Source organism: Salvia splendens, chromosome 22 (genome assembly GCF_004379255.2).
Source record: "Salvia splendens isolate huo1 chromosome 22, SspV2, whole genome shotgun sequence".
NCBI classification, from domain to species: Eukaryota; Viridiplantae; Streptophyta; class Magnoliopsida; order Lamiales; family Lamiaceae; genus Salvia; species Salvia splendens.
The window spans coordinates 18,042,115-18,060,139 of record NC_056053.1 but is presented as its reverse complement, the minus strand read 5'-3'; the positions used below and the strand labels follow the sequence as shown (position 1 = coordinate 18,060,139).

At 42.7% G+C, this 18,025-nt stretch overlaps 3 protein-coding genes across 5 annotated transcripts; 2 read left to right on the top strand and 1 right to left on the bottom strand.

The window, feature by feature from the left end:
• The first annotated feature begins 1,907 nt into the window (after window positions 1-1,907).
• Window positions 1,908-3,018, top strand: LOC121785846 (HMG-Y-related protein A-like). Its single transcript, XM_042184315.1, has 2 exons — window positions 1,908-2,133; window positions 2,427-3,018. The coding sequence occupies exons 1-2, from the start codon at window positions 2,083-2,085 to the stop codon at window positions 2,847-2,849; spliced, it is 474 nt and encodes a 157-aa protein (XP_042040249.1). The 5' UTR covers window positions 1,908-2,082; the 3' UTR covers window positions 2,850-3,018.
• A 3,252-nt stretch (window positions 3,019-6,270) lies between these two features.
• Window positions 6,271-9,354, bottom strand: LOC121787591 (glucan endo-1,3-beta-glucosidase 2-like). The gene is made up of 4 exons (XM_042186366.1): window positions 9,180-9,354; window positions 6,846-8,099; window positions 6,715-6,742; window positions 6,271-6,639 (listed from the first exon to the last, which is right to left on the bottom strand). The coding sequence occupies exons 1-4, from the start codon at window positions 9,247-9,249 to the stop codon at window positions 6,495-6,497; spliced, it is 1,497 nt and encodes a 498-aa protein (XP_042042300.1). The 5' UTR covers window positions 9,250-9,354; the 3' UTR covers window positions 6,271-6,494.
• A 6,075-nt stretch (window positions 9,355-15,429) lies between these two features.
• LOC121786396 (putative nuclease HARBI1) lies at window positions 15,430-17,763 on the top strand. 3 transcript variants are annotated; one of them, XM_042185027.1, is made up of 6 exons: window positions 15,430-15,651; window positions 15,737-15,796; window positions 15,947-15,997; window positions 16,204-16,719; window positions 16,794-17,019; window positions 17,114-17,763. In XM_042185027.1, the coding sequence occupies exons 3-6, from the start codon at window positions 15,971-15,973 to the stop codon at window positions 17,584-17,586; spliced, it is 1,242 nt and encodes a 413-aa protein (XP_042040961.1). In that variant the 5' UTR covers window positions 15,430-15,651; window positions 15,737-15,796; window positions 15,947-15,970; the 3' UTR covers window positions 17,587-17,763. The 3 variants fall into 3 exon arrangements, with proteins under 3 accessions (XP_042040961.1, XP_042040960.1, XP_042040958.1); XM_042185026.1 differs by having other exon boundaries at window positions 15,727-15,796; XM_042185024.1 differs by having other exon boundaries at window positions 15,727-15,813.
• The last annotated feature ends 262 nt before the right edge of the window (window positions 17,764-18,025 follow it).

The window sequence follows — 18,025 nt, the reverse complement described above, 5'->3', positions numbered from 1 at the left end:
TATATCACGGAAGATATTTCCTCCAAGAAGAGAAGATTAGGGAATGATTAGGGGATAATTTATTGATTCAATCATACAATAGCCTAGAATAGATTGATCTTATATTTATGGTATTTACCATAGTTAAGGGCAAGTTTTACCTATATATTGAAGGCTGTAAATTGTAAGCCATATACACAAGAAATACAAAACACATTCCCTACTCTATTGTGCTCGATTATAATCATCCTTTCACCATCACAATCCACCTCTCTCGATTACCATCTTCAAGAAGGTTTTTTTATGTTTTATTCATGATATGAAACAAAATCATTATCATAGGTGGCAATTACGCAACTTCTTGCGTGAGGGAAATGCAATTGCAAATTGGTTAATTTCAAATTGCGATATTTAGTTTTTCTTATCATATTTATTATGGTGTATATTCAATAAGAAATTAAAAATCTAAAGTGTGAGTTTGGGAACTCTTAAGTTTAAGAATCTAATAGGGGTTGCTTTGGTAATGTTTAAGAATCTAGAATGCGGATTTCCCCAAATTCCAAGCGGAATACGAGCCTAGCGGTTCAAAGAGGATGAAGGTTGGTGCTCGTGGCAGCTAACGAGAAGCGACAGGGGCGATGCGATGCAGTGGACTTGAACTTTCCTATAGGAGAGAGTTTTGGCACACAAGTGTCTACAAAGAGTTGTCCCATTTAGCGTTAAAGCGGCCAAGAGGAAGGCGAAGGCAACATCAACCGAGCCACAAGCCTCAACACCGCTGCCTAGAGACCCGACCCTCGATGGCTTGGTCCAGGCTTTGTTGCAGGGGATGTTGCTGGACTCCGTCAAGTCACTCTTCGTGACCCAGGACAAGGAAGAGAGAAAACTCCTACAACAATTCATCAACTACCTTACCAGACAATTGAAATTCAATTGATCTAGTTTATTTATTTTGTCTACTAGTTTTTTTTCCTATATTCTTTTTTGTTTTGTTGCAACTTTAAAAAAAAAAGTTATGTTTTGGTATTGCGTTCAATTTATGTTATATTTTGTTATTTTATATATTTGTTAACATTTTAAAAATTTAAAATAAAATAAAAATAGTAGCGAAAATGGGAATAGGTGGATTTTAAGGGCAAGATTTAGGTGTTATTGCTGGAGTTGGCTCTGGAAGATAAAATACTGACGTGACAGGGAGAAAAATGAGAATAAACAAATCTATAGGATGAGCTTCTAGGGCATTACTATAGATTGCCTAAATTATTTATATTCCTTTTTTGGATGTCACCCCTAAATCAAATTATTTTTTATTTTTAAAAAAAATATAAGCACAATTATTCTCTTTTATTTTATTATTATTTTATTACATCGTCTTTTTAAATGAAACTGCGTGCTTATAGTGGGTGGATTGCAATACCAAAAATATTCATTTTTATAATAATTTTAAAATATAATATAAATTAAAATAAGAAGAAAAAGTAAATAAAGTAATCCATCTATCTTAATAAAATTAAAACGTTTTTATTTTTGAGATGACTCATTAAAAATGAAATTATTTTCAAAAATGAAATTATTATTTAATATTTCAAAAATGAAATTATTATTTAATAAAATAAAACTATTTTTATGGAGGAAGAGAATATATATTTATCACCCGAACTTCAAAAATATACATAACCCAAAACAGGTCGTATATTTGAAATCATGTCTGGTATCCCTAGTAAAGTTAGCAGTTTGGTGAAATCAATTTAGTTTATTTATTCTCTCAAGTCCGATCCAAAATAAACCGCAACCGAAGTCCAAGCCACGTCATTAATCCGCAGAAGTTAGCATTTCCTCCTGTTTCCAACCGTTAGATCAGACGCACCTCAACCGTCCGATTTCTTTATTTTTCGAATTTAATAGAACTGCCATTGTTTCATGATTCCAATCTCTTTCCCATAGTCTATCTACCTTTCTCTCTCTAAAATTAAATCCTTTTTTTAATTTCTTTTCACTAAGCTGACCTGCTCAGCTCAAGTTTCTAAATTCTCGGGTTTCTCTCTGCCTTTTTTCTTATTGTCGTTTTCTTTCACAGTGTTTCTCTCTCCAAACTCAGCTTCAATGGCTACTGAAGAGCTCAGCAAACCCTCATTTCTTCCCCCATACCCGCAGGTAGATTTTTTTTTTGGCATGTTATGTTTTAAATCAACGTTTCCCTGTTGTATGTTCATGAATTTTGCTCAAAAGATCCCTTTTGTGCGTAATTAAACCCTTATTTCCAACATTGTTTGTGAAATTATGCGAATAATCCTGGAAATTTGCATATTTTACCCTAAAGTATACAACAAAGCTTCAATCTTTCGTAATTTTGAAGATGGTAAACACAGAATCAAAATCAATTGAGCAATGTTTCAAGGAATTTTCCTGTTTCCGGTTAATTATTGATTAATTTGCTGCGAGAGCAGATGATTATGGAAGCAATAGCTGCAGTGAAAGAAGCAGACGGCGCAAACAAATCAACAATTTCTCAATACATAGAGGCAAAGTATGGTGTATTGGGCGCACCAAATGCTGAATTGCTCAACCATCACCTCACCGCCATGAAAGACGGCAATGAGATTCTCTTTGTGAAGAACAATTACCTCCTTCCGACCTCCGATGGGCCTGTGAAGCGGGGCCGGGGCCGGCCCCCGAAGGTCAAGGAGGGTCCTCCCCCTGCTGGGGCTAATGTGGGCCCCCCACGCCCCCGGGGCCGCCCGAAGAAGGACCCCAACGCCCCGCCTGCCCCGAAGAAGGCCAAGACCGCGGCTGCGACTGGGCCGCCGAGCGGGAGGCCGAGGGGCCGGCCCAGGAAGGTGCAGCCGTTGCAGAATGGTGTGGAGGCATGAAGTTTGTTGTGACTGTTTTGGGATGTTTTAGGTGCTTGTTGTGTTTGATGTTTGTATGAAATTAATGATCAGCTTGTTTGGGATTTAGAGTGCATTTGGGTAGCCTTTGGATGTAAATTTGGTAACTAAATTGGCTAATCAAATGCTATTTGCTGGTCAATTACTGAGATTCACTGTTGCATTGCATGCATTTTCATTGCAGATATTGTTTGTTGTATCTTTCATTTTATCTGCTCAAGTTTCAATTATATTCCGTCTCAAAGTTCTAAAAATGAAAATTATCATTTTTAAAATTTTAATCTCTCTAATTAATATAGTACTTATTCGATATAATCATTTGTCAGTGAAGAAACATTATTCTTGAATGGCAAGGAGAATACTATATAGAGGGTAAGTATGTTAGTTTAATCTAATGTTGCTTATTCATTCAAAAATATCTTGATAGTAGTAGTAATTATATGCTCCTATCAAACAAGTGTGAAATAAAAATGTTCAAATTTGAACAGTAAGCTTAAAAAATTATTGATATGATGCTACACCATAGGGAGAAGCATCAAGCGTATCCCAAATCGGCCCAAATGAGAAGTACTAATCATAAGACAGATTAGAGCATTAGCAATGGGGCACCCTATGCCACGCCACGTCAGCAGTTTTATCCTCCTACCTCTCCACCTGCAGTGGGGCGCCCTAAGGCGCACCGCATCATCATTTTATTGTTTTGTTTAATTAATTTAACTGTTTTCAAATAACAAGTAACGAGTAAATAAAAAACGGTCTAAATAACAAACGGGGAAACTTTAATAAAAAAAAGTTACATAATTTAACTAATAAAAAAAAAACTAAGTAGGACCAATTCCCAACTTCCGACGCAGCTCATCAAGTAATGCCCGGAGATATTCGGCTTCGTCGGGGTCGGTACACTTCTTGAGGGCCCTGTGCGTCTGCAACATCGTCCTTGCCATCGACGCTGTTGCTAACGACTCAAACGCGGTGGCCGTCTGGGTCAGGAGCTCTACCGGGACCGGAGCTTGGGTTGCAGCGGTCGACGATGAGGTCGCGGTCGCCTTCCCCTTGGCCTTCGCAGCCTTGACGCCGGGAGGACGTCGGAAGGACACCGGTGTGCCGGAACTCCCTTCATCCACGTACGTCCGGTTGAGGTCAACCGGGTGGTTGCCGCTGCCGCTGCTCGTGTAATCACCAGCTTCAGTGGTCTTCGTCCTCTTCGGCGCACCAGTGTGCAGAATTCCACCTTGGAACTTCTGCTTGTCCCTCAAGAGCGCCCAGATGGCCTCGTGCTTGAAGTCGCCGTACATCGAACGGTACGACAACAGCGCTTTAGCGCGCAAGTTACTCGCGCTCTCGCCGCTCCCCTGTGACCGCGTGAACTTCTCGAACTCCGCCGCGTAGAAGTTCACTTGCTTCTTGACTTGATCCCAGTGCTTGCGGAGTTGCTCAAGCTTGCGCTTGTACGCGGTCGGCGGCTTCACCGAATTGTAGAGGTCCGCGATGCGTTCCCAGTACGCGATCTGTCGCTGGTTGTTCGCGAATATTGGATCTTCCCATATATCTACCCAACACCGGGCCAAGGTGAGAGTTTCTTCGTCGTTGTAGTTCGTACGGCCGGGGGCGTACTCGCAATCACCGGGAGGCGGCAACTTCTGCGCCCGCTGCCGGTTCCGCTTCTTTCTGGCTGGGGCGGAAGCGGTCGCGGCGGGGTCGGGATCGGCCGCTGCGGTTGGGCGGTGCGGAGACGGCTCCATGTCAGACCGGTGTGCCGGAACTCCCTTCATCCACGTACGTCAGGTTGAGGTCAACCGGGTGGTTGCCGCTGCCGCTGCTCGTGTAATCACCAGCTTCAGTGGTCTTCGTCCTCTTCGGCGCACCAGTGTGCAGAATTCCACCTTGGAACTTCTGCTTGTCCCTCAAGAGCGCCCAGATGGCCTCGTGCTTGAAGTCGCCGTACATCGAACGGTACGACAACAGCGCTTTAGCGCGCAAGTTACTCGCGCTCTCGCCGCTCCCCTGTGACCGCGTGAACTTCTCGAACTCCGCCGCGTAGAAGTTCACTTGCTTCTTGACTTGATCCCAGTGCTTGCGGAGTTGCTCAAGCTTGCGCTTGTACGCGGTCGACGGCTTCACCGAATTGTAGAGGTCCGCGATGCGTTCCCAGTACGCGATCTGTCGCTGGTTGTTCGCGAATATTGGATCTTCCGATATATCTACCCAACACCGGGCCAAGGTGAGAGTTTCTTCGTCGTTCTAGTTCGTACGGCCGGGGGCGTACTCATCGCAATCACCGGGAGGCGGCAACTTCTGCGCCCGCTGCCGGTTCCGCTTCTTTCTGGCTGGGGCGGAAGCGGTCGTGGCGGGGTCGGGATCGGCCGCTGCGGTTGGGCGGTGCGGAGACGGCTCCATGTCAGACAACCCATACGATTCCGTACTGAAATCGGGATCGTAATGAGCGTTGGTGTCGAACGAACGATAATCGCCGGGTTCTGTACCCGGCCAATACGCCCCTGCGCTAAACGTAGGACTATTGGGGCTTGAATCCATTTCGTAGTAATTATGTAATTGTAAGTTTCGAAAATGAAATCGAGTGAAATGAAATGTTACAAATGAACGGTATTTATAAAAAATAAAACCGCGTGCCATCGTCCGCGGTTGATCGTCCACGACCTCCACAGTGGGGCGGACGATGGCGCGGACGATGGCCATCGTCCGCGACAGCCGCAATGGGGCGGACGATGGCGCGGACGATGGCCATCGTCCGCGCTATCCTCCGCGACCGAAGTATAGGGCGCGACTATCGTCCGGCGCGCACCCGCAATGGGTGCGGACGATGGATGGCGCGGACGATGCGCGCCCTCGGGCGTGCCATCGTCCGCCCATTGCGGATGCCCTTATACTCCCTTCGTCCCATAAAAATAAGGGCGGATGAGATGGCATGAGAATTAAGAAAAAAATTGTAAAGTAAGAGAGGAGGAGAATGATATGGTGAAGTAAGATAGAAGTGAAGAATGGTAGTTAAATAGAGTCAGTGGATAGTGAGACTTACATTATTAAATTGATATAACTTTTCAAAATTGAAATGCACATATTTTTAAGGGAATGACGAAAATGTTAATTGTACATATTTTTATGGGACGTATGGAGTATAATTTAACTTGAATTTATTATTTTTTTTAATCGAGAATTAGAGGTTTTAGGCTATTATTCACAACTCAAGATTACTCTTGACTGTAAAGGAGAGTTTTTGACCTATCATTTTCATGACTCAAAATATTTTTTAAGCTATTATTCACAATTCGAAATACTTTTAATTGTGAATGAGAGTTGTAAGGTTCGTGACTGGCCTTATTTTTTCACTCGAATACAACCTAATGTTTTTAATTATTCCTCTAAATTTACTTTCACTCATATATAAAATCAAGAGCTTTAGATAATCGAACACCTTAATTAATTGAATGCCCTCCTCGTCTACTTGCAAGAATACAACCATAAATTGGTATCCTGTACAATGCCACTTCTCCAAAAAATTCACATGCATCTAACAGGTAACCCGATCCTCGTAATTCATGCACCAAGAAACCTCGCATGTGTTGTGTTGTTCGAGGGCGATCCACACTCAGCCAACTAAGCAGCAGACTACGATACAACTGCAATCCATAGTGCTCCAATCAGAGCATTCGCTATGGAAAAAGCATTCATGTATTCGAACATGGCCACAGAGCTTGCACTTTTCGTGTCCATAGCTGGAATGGTGCTGTTTAAAAGCGAACCGTTCCTGTCACTGCACCAATACAAAACACATTGTTTAAGTTTTATGCTCCAAAAATATCAAAATTCTTGACCACAATGGACATACCTTCCGGGGAATATGCATGAACCGTGACCTGCAACGATTTCATAAGAAATGTATACATAGCAATATTAGATATACAACCAATTTTGAAATGAAAACGGTAAGTTCAATTTGAAGAGGGTGTTGGTGTTTACTTGGATTGGTAGTGGTGATAGTTGCCACTCCATTGAAATCACAGCTTCCGGGAGCCCTCCCCATCTGATGGTAATAAGTGTCAAACGCGTATGTTGCATGTGCAGCCACGTTGTCTGGTTCGTAGCACGCTTGCCCCTGCAACAACGGTGCACAGTCCACTTTCCCGGGTCCACAAGCCCAGTCCAACGCAGCCTGCAGCATTTTCGAGTCCACACCTGGCTTTGCAGAACAGTAAGTCTGGTTTGTGGTGTCGTTTGTCAGTACGGATCCTGAGTCAGTCAAGCGCAAAATGTATATTGGCTTTCCATCTGAATCGAACAAGCCCCAGTTCTTCTCCGAGAGAGGTCCCTCTTTCATGTCTTCGTTGTAGAGCTCATAAATGTAAGTACTAACAGCAATGCTGGGATGCTTGGGAGTTCCTGTTTTCTTCAGCACATGCCTTATTAAGTTGCTGTTGTAAGTGTTGGCATTCTCCGCATTGGCATCTGGCTCGTTGGAATCCCCTTTCGATGGCCATCCAGACTCGGTGACCAGAACAGGAACGTTAGTGACATTAAGGTCAGCCATTGCGAAATATGCAGCATCAACCATGGCATCAAAGACATTAGTGTAGTGGAGGAGTGTGTTTGAGTCCACGGCTTCCTTGTTAGCCGGGAGAGGCTTGAAGAGCGCATAGTCTAACGGAATTACACCATTAGACTGCATGTAATCAAAGTAAGGATACACATTGAGCATGAAATATGAGCCTGTGGATTGCAAGAACTTGAGCATAGGGATCAACACCGGATTCCAGGTCTGGTTAAAGAAGGCTTTAGACGGTGGGAAAGAATCTAGGATCATGGAGGAAGCAAGGGGGGTCGACACTTTGATTTGCCTGGCGAGATTGGATGCCACAAGCGCCGACTGAATATATTTGAGAGCATTGATCAAGACAGGTGCCACATTCGGCATGGCAGTCAGAACCTCAGAACCAACACAGATTGTGGTGATATTGGTGGCAGGGTAATGCGCCACCACATTCTGTGCAACCCAATTAGCAGCAGTTGAGTTGGACTGACCAATGCCTAGAAGTTGCTCGTTGGGCACGGTGATGGCAACTCTGATCCCTGTATTGGCAAGTGCAAGAAGCATGCCGCGGTCTGCATCGTACAGCCTGACATTACGGAGTTGCTGGGCTTTGAGAAGTGCAACCACCTGAGTTGGATGAGGCATATCTGAGAGCTCCGTTCCAATGTTCACTCCGATGAACGCTTCTACAAGAGACCAACCAAATCCCTTCGAGTTATTTTAGCACTCTATATCTCAAGCCAAAGTATTACTCAAACTTATAAAAGATATTGGATGTAGATAAAAATCAAGTCTTTCTATGTATGAAAGATAGTGATATATCTAGCTGCTGAATGTGCCACCAAACATTGAATTTTCTGATATTATTACTTGGATTCAAAAACTCATCTTGTAATCTACAAACAAGGCAACTTAGTGAGATCTTCAAACATCAAATCAGGCCTCTTAAACATGTCAAATTGGGACATCCAATAACCTACCAAACATTACATACTAATGTTTCAAGAAGCTTACAAAAGTCAGCCTCGGCCAAATTTACAAGGAAGATTTCATATCTTGAAATCAAATCAATGTATCCATCAATTTATCTATTATACCACCAAATATAAGCACTAAAATAAATAGTAGGCCATAACAATGACACTGGACCATGTTGGGACTTATTCATACAACTTGAAGTGCATCCCTGCTAGCAAGAAACAGACAAATATAAATGGCCTAGAAGTATGGGAGTGTAGGCCCTCTTACAGCCATTGAGGCATTGTTATTCTTTAAACACTAACGCCGACCAGCTAAATTGCAACAGACAAAACAATAAAGAAAAAGGTGAAAGATATTTTGTTGAACACCTTTGGTCTTATTACATTTCACTCATTAAAAGTTTGAGCTTGACCATACCATAAAAACCTGCATTCCAACACTGCTCTTGAATCCTAGGTAACTGTAGCTGGAGTTGAGCCAAATATCAAGAAACTAAACAAATGAAAAATAAAAGACAGATCCCATTTCCAAATTTTCAAAAATGCAATTAAAAATCAGTTCTTTAGTTCAACTGAATCACTCGGGTAAAAGAAGTCCTAAAATATCAGGCAAACAGAAATACAAACAACCACAACCCACCAAATGAAACTTACAACAACTTAAATTAATAGAGAAGCAAACAGAAGAACACACACAGCATTATAATAAGATTAATTTCACAAAAAGAGAGCTTCTAAAGCAAAATAAGTTAGCAAGATTGAATTTTTATCATTTAATTTTGTTACCTTCATCAGCAGAAACAGCTGACACTGTCAAAACCAAAAGTAACAGCACCAATGCCATTCTCTTCGCCATCTCCAGAACCTAACCTCAGCAAAATGTGAGGGCTAAAAAGAAGAGAGAGGAGCAAGTGCAAGGTCAGGGAAATCAGGAAGAGTAGAAGCAGTGTGTGTGAAATGGTATTTAAGTAGAGGAAAATTGGTTGAGCATCAATCACTAAAAGTTCAGGTCAGATTGATCCGACGGCTGAAATATCATCTTTGTTCTGTCCTGTTCTAATGTGTGCCTTTATTATTTGGTTTTTACTGAAGGTGGGCCTTTTCACAGTCCCATAGTTTGTGCCTCGAGCAAAAACATTTTACTTTGTTGGTAGCCGTTATAAGCTGATGGATTAGCGTGTGCTTGTTTTCATTTCTAATCCCATTTATTTACATTGCAGATTTTAGGATTCCCTCATGGAAGAAAAAATACCAAATTTTGCACTACTTTCAACAAGTATGCCTCGATTACAATCTCATTTTGAAAATTTCTACCATCTTCTATTATCTCATGCATTTTGGAGAGCAAAAATCTTGATTTAACTGAACAATGACATAGATTTAAATTTTATGTATTGAATAGTGCAGGTGGTACATTACATGCCATAAGAGCATCCGCAATGGGCGGACGATGGCACGCCCGATGACGCGCATCGTCCGTGCCATGCATCGTCCGCGCCCATTGCGGGTGCGTGCCATAGGACGCGGACGATAGTCGCGCCCTATACTTCGGTCGCGGAGGATAGCGCAGACGATGGCCATCGTCCGCGCCATCGTCCGCCCCATTGCGGCTGTCGCGGACGATGGCCGCGGACGATGGTCATCGTCCGCGCCATCGTCCGCCACATTGTGGAGGTCGCGGACGATCGACTCGGACGATGGCACACGGTTTTGATTTTCTATTTAAATCTCGTTTCTCATTCAGTTGTGCATACGAACATATCGACTATCTCTTTACATATTCTCTCTCTACATCCAACCAAAATGAATCTCAGCGACGACACCAATAGTTCTAGTTCGTCTGAATCCTGTGGTTCGCTTGACGAAGCATTAGATGCAGCCGTTGAAGAGGCCATGGCGGCGTGCTATGCGCAAATGCAGCGCGAGAAGGAGGCGGCGGCGGCGGCAGCGGCGGCTGAGCAAGTCCATTGGCCTATTCGACATAGGTCGTATGTCCGACGCGACCACCAGGAAGCTCACAGACGTCTGGTTGAAGACTATTTTGCCGATCAACCGCGATGGGGCCCGGCTATTTTCCGCCGCCGGTTTAGAATGTCGAGGTACCTTTTTCTCAGCATTGTTCGTACATTGTCTTCACGTGATGAATACTTCACGTTTCGGGAGGACGGCATCGGGAAACCCGGCCTTACACCATTGCAAAAGTGCACGACTGCTATTCGTCAGTTGGCATACGGCACCACGACGGACCTTTTTGACGAGTACCTCCACTGTGGGGAGACTACAGGCCGCGAGTGTCTGAAGAGCTTTTGTCGGGGGATAGTAGAGGCCTATGGCGACACATATTTGCGCAAGCCGACAACCACTAATTGCCAGGGTCTGATGCAGATGCACGAGAGGGCGCACGGGTTTCCCGGGATGCTCGGGAGCATCGACTGTATGCACTGGGAGTGGAAGAATTATCCGACGGCGTGGAGAGGCCAATTCACAAGTGGATACAAGGGCAGCCACCCGACGATGATCCTCGAAGCCGTCGCTGACCATTGGCTCTGGATCTGGCATGCTTACTTCGGCGTAGCCGGGTCAAACAACGACATCAACGTCCTCAACTCGTCCACCCTCTTCACCGACCAATGTAACGGCAACGACCCGGCCATCGAGTTCACTGCCAACAGACGCCAATACCATATGGGGTACTACTTGGCTGATGGCATCTACCCACGGTGACCAGTTTTCCTAAAGAAGGTCAGCTGCCCAATTGGTGAGAAGAGGGTTTTATTTGCGTAAAAGCAGGAGGCGGCGCGGAAGGATGTCGAGCTGGCATTTGGGGTGCTCCAATCACGGTGGGCAATTGTGAAAGGGCCGGCTCGTTTCTGGTACTAGGAAGTCATCGCCGATGTCATATATGCGTGCATAATCATGCACAACATGATAGTCGAGAGTGAAGACGGAAGCATCACCGACTGGAATGAAGACGACCGTGCATCTAGCTCTTCCGGCACATCGACCGACACACCCGATAGAGGGTTACCGTTAGGCTTCGAAGAGGTTCTATCTAGACAGGCCTCAATGCGCAACAAACAGGAGCATGCACAGCTCATGAGTGACATGATTGAAGAAGTGTGGGCTCGTAACCGTCGTCGCTGAGTTTGCGTTTTTTTAAATTCGCATTGTAATGTATTAATTTTTATTAAATAAAATGAAGTTTATGAAATTCGTATTTTAATGTATTATTATTTTTAAATTCGTATGGATTTTGTAAATATTAAAAAAATGATGACGTGGCGCGCTATAGGGCGCCCCACTGCAGGTGGGGAGGTAGGAGGATAAAACTGCTGACGTGGCCCATAGGGCGCGCCTTAGGGCGCCCCATTGCTAATGCCCTAATTTCTTATGCGGTTAATATAAGTTTGTTCATGAATTGATGTGTGTGTTTTTTACGCATTATAGTATCCCCATCCGTGCTCTTTGACAAGAGCATGGATGTGGGTTCGGACCCACTTTTATTACTTTTTTACTATCTGCTCTTCCCCAAGAGCACAATACTCACATTCATGTTCTTCCGTAAGGACATGCTCAAGGGTCTCACCATTTTATTATTTAATTTAAATACTTCAATTACTAAAAATATTTCCACAATATTAAAATGCATTAAAAATACCCGAAATACTATTTCAAATTACAAAAAAATTAAAAATTACATAATTAAAATCCTAAAATTTAAAAAATTACATAATTAAATTCATAAAATTAAAAAAACTCACTACTCGTGGCCGAATTTCTCCCAAATGGATGATGAATGTGTGTATTTATAGATGATTTTGGGATTAATTTTTTTAAAAAAATTTAAAAAAATCAAAAAAATGTAATAAAACGGCTATATTTTTGGGAATCCGAAAATATATTTTTTAAATTTTTGGTATTATTTTCGATTTTTTATAAAAAAAAAGAAAAAGAAAATGCCAACAGCCAATAGAAACACGCCACATCGCCTTGCTCAGCGGCACGGACGTGCTCGATGTATCGAGCAGAGCTGTGCCGTTGGCAAGAGCACAGCGGCGGACATGGGTGTGCCATGCCAGCGGCACGGACGCTGTCCTTGCGGATGAGCACAGCTGCGGATGCTCTTAGAAACTTTTAATGTATTTGAAATGTCATATAGAGCTTAAATATTATACTCCCTCCCTCCCTTAAATTTTACTTACATTTTTTCCAGACACAGAATTTTAAAAATGTAATAAAAATAAGTTGAAAAAGTAGTTGGAGAGTAAATTCTATTTTTATATAATGTTAATTTTATAATAAAATATGATTTTGAATGAATTAGTAGAATATGAGATCAATTATAAGAAAATGGTAAAAACAAAATGTACAAATTTACGGTATAGTCAAAAATTTAAAAAATTGTGTTAAAATTTAAAAGATTGAATGATAAGAGCATCCACAACTGTGCTCTTGCCAGCGAGCACGGTTGTGGGCCCGACGCCACTATTCTTGCCTGCTCTCTGGCAAGAGCACAACACCCACAGCTGTGCTCTTCCGCAAGGACCAGCACAATTCAATTTAAAATTCAATTAAACAAAAACATTTCCATAATATTAAAATTCATTAAAAAACCACAATAAATATTACAAATTACAAATAAAATAAAAAAGACATAATTAAAATCTTAAAAATTAAAAATTACATAATTAAACTCCTAAAAATTAAAAATTACATAATTAAAAGCTAAAAATACCCCGTGGACAACTACTCATCCGGCGGCACTACCCTCAATTGTCTTTGGAGGCCCAATATCATGGCCTCGTGCGATCGAAGTTGCGAGGGGTCATAGTGGACCTATCAGTCATATTTAGTTGGGTCAAAAGCTGCCACAACGAGTTGGTGGGGGTGGAGGTGGCTCATATGGAACGGGAGCGGGAACTGGAGCATCGTCGGTTGCAGCCGCGGCTCGACGGCGGTTGGCCGCCACCTTCTTCCTTGCTTGCAGTCGGCGTTGGGAACCGCTCGGGCCGGCGTAGGGGCTACTCAAGTTAGCTCCGGCGAGTTGGCTAGCCACTTCTTCGGAGCCGGTGTCGGATAGGGATACCGACCTTGACCGTTTGGATGAGCCGCTAAAGGAGGATGTTACGCCTCCCATATACTTCGGGTGCGTCCGCGTCTCCTGCCAAACGTTGAGGTACTTGAACGACTTGTAGTTCATGGATTGGTAGGTGCTCATCGCGGCAGTGATGATGTCGACCTCGCTCCGGCCGCTCCCCGCCGACCGCTCTTCCTGGAGGAAATAGCCATTGAACTTGCCAATTTCATCGTTGGCTCGGAAGATGGCGTTGCGCACCATACTCTCGTTGCGCTCGACTGTTCCCAGCGGCCGGTTTTCATTGTACCGGCGAGCGATGCGCCACCAAAAGTGATCGTCGGATTGGTTCGTGCCAACCACCGAATCTTCGGAGATTTCCAAGTACGCCTTGAACAATTTATCCATCTCCGCCGGAGTGTACGGTGTGCGGACACCGCGAGTAGGAGGAGTCGGAGTTTGGGAGGGGGCAGTCGGCCTAGGCTCCGGTGTCCACCCGTATCGCCCTTCGGGGGCACCTTGGTCGTCGATTGAGTATGGCCGGTAGCCACCCGGAACGCCCGAACTTTGGGTTTGAGGAGGGGCCGAGTATTCCGTTTCCGGACTAGGAAACAGTGCCGAACCATTCGGGGTTCCAACCGGAGCCAGGGGGTTATCGTCGTGGCCGGACATTGTTATGGTGTAGGAGTGGAAGAAAGATTGAGAATTGATATGGGAGAATGAAGATGAGAATTGTGTAGTTTGGTATGAATTTTTGGGTGTGAAAGTGAGGGTATTTATAGATGAAAATGTGTATTTTTGGGGAAAAATAAAAAAAATTAAAAAGTGGTAAAAAACGGTAATAAACAGATATATATTTCTTTGGAAGTGAGTTTTTTTTAATTAAAAACTGATTTTTAATAAAAAAAAAATTTCAAAGGCAACGGCATAGCCGTTGCCCAATCGCGTGCCGCCACGTTGCCTGCTCACTGTCACGGACGTGCTCTTTACAGCGAGCAGCGCCGTGCCAGCCGCGCGTGCACGGACGAACGCCGTCCATCCACCGCTACGCATCCTCTAACTACTTCAAAAGCCACATAAAATCGAGAATAAAAAGTTGTAATGATTAAATTAATGCATTGGATTGGTGAAAATGGGAGGTTAATTGGATTGGCCAAATGACGCCACCTCTGACGTTGTCGGAGAATACAGCTGTTTCCAACGGTCAAATAAGTTTCAACCTTTCCTATTTCTTAATTATTTTCAAGAAAAATCGAATCTGTTATTAAAATTTAAATCAATAGATTTTTTCATTTTCCATTTTATTCCCCTTTTACTTAACTCATCTAACACAATTTTTCTTAATCTGCATGCCAAAAAGAAATGCATTCATTATTATAGAACAGAGGAAATACATAAAAGGTAATTCCTCCGTCCCAACTAAATTGAATCATATTCCTTTTTGAAATGTCTTAACTAAGTTGAGTCATTTCTTTTTTTGACTAAAAACAAAATATTCAATTATTTTTATTTTTTTTATGTAACTCCTTTACTCTCTCTATGTCTTTCGAAGTGTTCACAGTTAAATAACATAATTTTTTTTCCACTTATAAAACTTACTCTCTTTTTTCCACACTCCACTAGCTGCATTTATAGATATCGACTAGATTAAGATATCATCGGGTTTAACTAATTATAGTTGGATTTTAATGAAGTAACGCAGATAAAAGAGTGCAAGTCCATGGACCCGGAGCCTATGATGCAATTATATATATATATATATTTTCTAAAAATATATTATTTAAAAAAAATGTTTAGAACATATAATTATTCTCTTTATCAAACAAAAATGATATGTAAGTTCAATAAGAGGTTTTCTAGCTTCTTTGAATAGTATACCGAAAATTGTTTATGCATAGGATTAATAATGAACATAGATGCCAAAAGTACGAACAAGTAAGTTCTCTAACTGTTGTTTTTATATGCTTAGGGCTCGTTTGATTGCCCGGAGAGGGTAAGATAAGCCCTCTTATCTAGGGCGTGTATAGTATTTGATTGCCCTGATAAGCTTACCCGAATACCCGGTGTACAACCACCGACCCGGTTGTAATTGAGATACCACCCACGTTTTTGTGTATATGGCTATCGCGGTTTTCACCTCCGATACGGCCGTATGCAATGTTTCCCGATTGTGAAAAATTCAAGGTGAGTTATGTGAATGCCCAAAAGACCCTTCTATATTTGTAAATCAATTTCCCTCATTGGCGTTCAATTTTGCAGGGGTAAAAAGGATGAGGAACTTGTAATCGGACAGAATTAATTCCATTCATTCGCGTTCAATTTTGCAGCGGTGAGCACTTTATTCCGGTTAGTGCTTGGATGAATTGGTGTATTTCGTTCTCAATTGTTTGTTGGGTTCATGGTGAATTGCATTATTTCGGTTAATGCTTGGAGGAATTGTCGCAGCGTTTTGCTAATCGGTTTCATATACAATCTGTAGGTCTGAAATCGGCGTGCGTTTTGAATGGGTAACGCCGAGGATTCCCGAAAGGTATGAAATCAGGTTTCCCTAATTGGTTATGATATCGGTATTAGGTTTTGAATCGAGTGGAATACGTTGTGTTTGTTATCCAATTACGTTGACAGTATGCACGTGTTCCACCTTGGTAAGTAATTGCAGGCTATCTTCTGTGTTTTATAATTTGGACAAGATGTTGTTTCCATCCCAATTGTTTACAATTGCTTGTATGTCCACAGAATAACCTGACCACCGTGGTGTTCTTGCTAGAAGAGATTATACGGAACCATCAAATTAACATGCTTCTCATATCTTTGATGATCACATTAATTTTCCCGCAAAACCGCAAGCGTAAACGGTGGGATCGGCTAGGTCAGTCTGTGGTTCTAGATTCTATCCCGGATCATGTGCGTCAACTAGATAGGCTTGTGCGTGTGACAGACATAGCTTGTGTGGATAATTTGAGAATGGATAGGAATACCTTTGGGCGTCTATGTCGTATTCTCCGTGACCGGGTAGGCCTAGTAGACCAGAGACAAGTGACTGTAGAAGAACAAGTGGCTATGTTCCTGTGTGTGCTTGCTCATCACAAAAAATCCCGCATAGTAGGTCACAATTTCATGCGATCATCTCAAACCGTCTCCAAATATATCCACACTGTACTCCATGGAGTTCTCACGCTTCACAATCTTTTTTTGGTGAAGCCCATCCCAATAGATGAGGGTTGTATTGATCGTAGATGGAAATGGTTCAAGGTAAGTTCACATTGAGATGCTTACAGAATTTTTGGATATCCGGAGCATCAATGTGGTTTGAAATGTGCTTGCAGGGTTGCTTAGGTGCTTTGGATGGGACTTACATCAATGTGCGTGTCCCAATTGCCGACGTTCCCCGGTACCGTAATCGAAAAGGTCACATCACCACCAATACACTAGCCGTGTGTGACCCCCAGCTCAGATTCACTTACCTCCTTCCTGGTTGGGAAGGCTCGGCAGCCGATTCAAGGATCTTAAGGGATGCAGTCAGCCGACCTTTAGGTCTGAAAGTACCCAAAGGTATTGTATGCACGGTTTTATAATAAATTCATCGTACTAACAACTTGTTACACCCCTTTATACTTTGACAAAGTACATGTCTTGCATTTTTCAGGATGCTACTATCTCTGCGATCAAGCATACCCAAATGCCGAAGGTTTCTTGACACCGTACAAAGGTGTCCGCTACCATCTCAAGGAATGGGGGGTCGGAAGGCAAGCCCCCCAAACACCGGAAGAGCTTTTCAACCTTAGACACTCCAAGGCGAGGAATGTCATCGAAAGATCATTCGCGGTGCTGAAGATGCGTTGGGGAATCCTAAGGTCAGCAAGCTTTTATCCCATAGATGTTCAAACTGGACTCATCATCGCATGCTTTCTTCTACACAATTACATACGAGGTGAAATGGTAGTTGATCCCGTCGAGGCTGAGGTGGTTAATGAGGCTGATATTGATGATGAGCCTGCCAACGATCCTTTGTTGTGTGGTGATAATATCAGTAGCGTGGAACCATCTGCATTATGGACCCAAAAAAGGGATGATCTTGCAAGGGAAATGTGGGGAGACAGAAATAATGGACAAGTTTGATTGTCTATGCTAAGATCTGTGCTATTTTTATGCAAATGGACCTTATTCTTTCCAGTGTTGAGTTCGATTGTGCGAATTGAAGTTACTTTCTTGGAATTTTTTTTTAATTCATGACTTATTTTCATTCAAGCTGTAATACATTTTTATTCCAGAATGCAGAGCCTTCAATTTTTTTTATTCCTGTGTTTAATCGGAGGGTCCGTATTATTTTGGCAGTAGATGTTATGTTTATTGAGGTTCATACCAGCCCAAATAATATACGATGTCAAATGGAGCTAACTGAATTTAGGAATCAAACGGCATCCGGGATTCAAAATAGCAAGCCGATTAGGAAAATTTGGTGAACAATTCTCACCACAGTACACGCTAGTTCATTCATAACACACTAACATCATACATACTAACATAGTACATAGGTGCTTCACCGAAGCTGCAGACA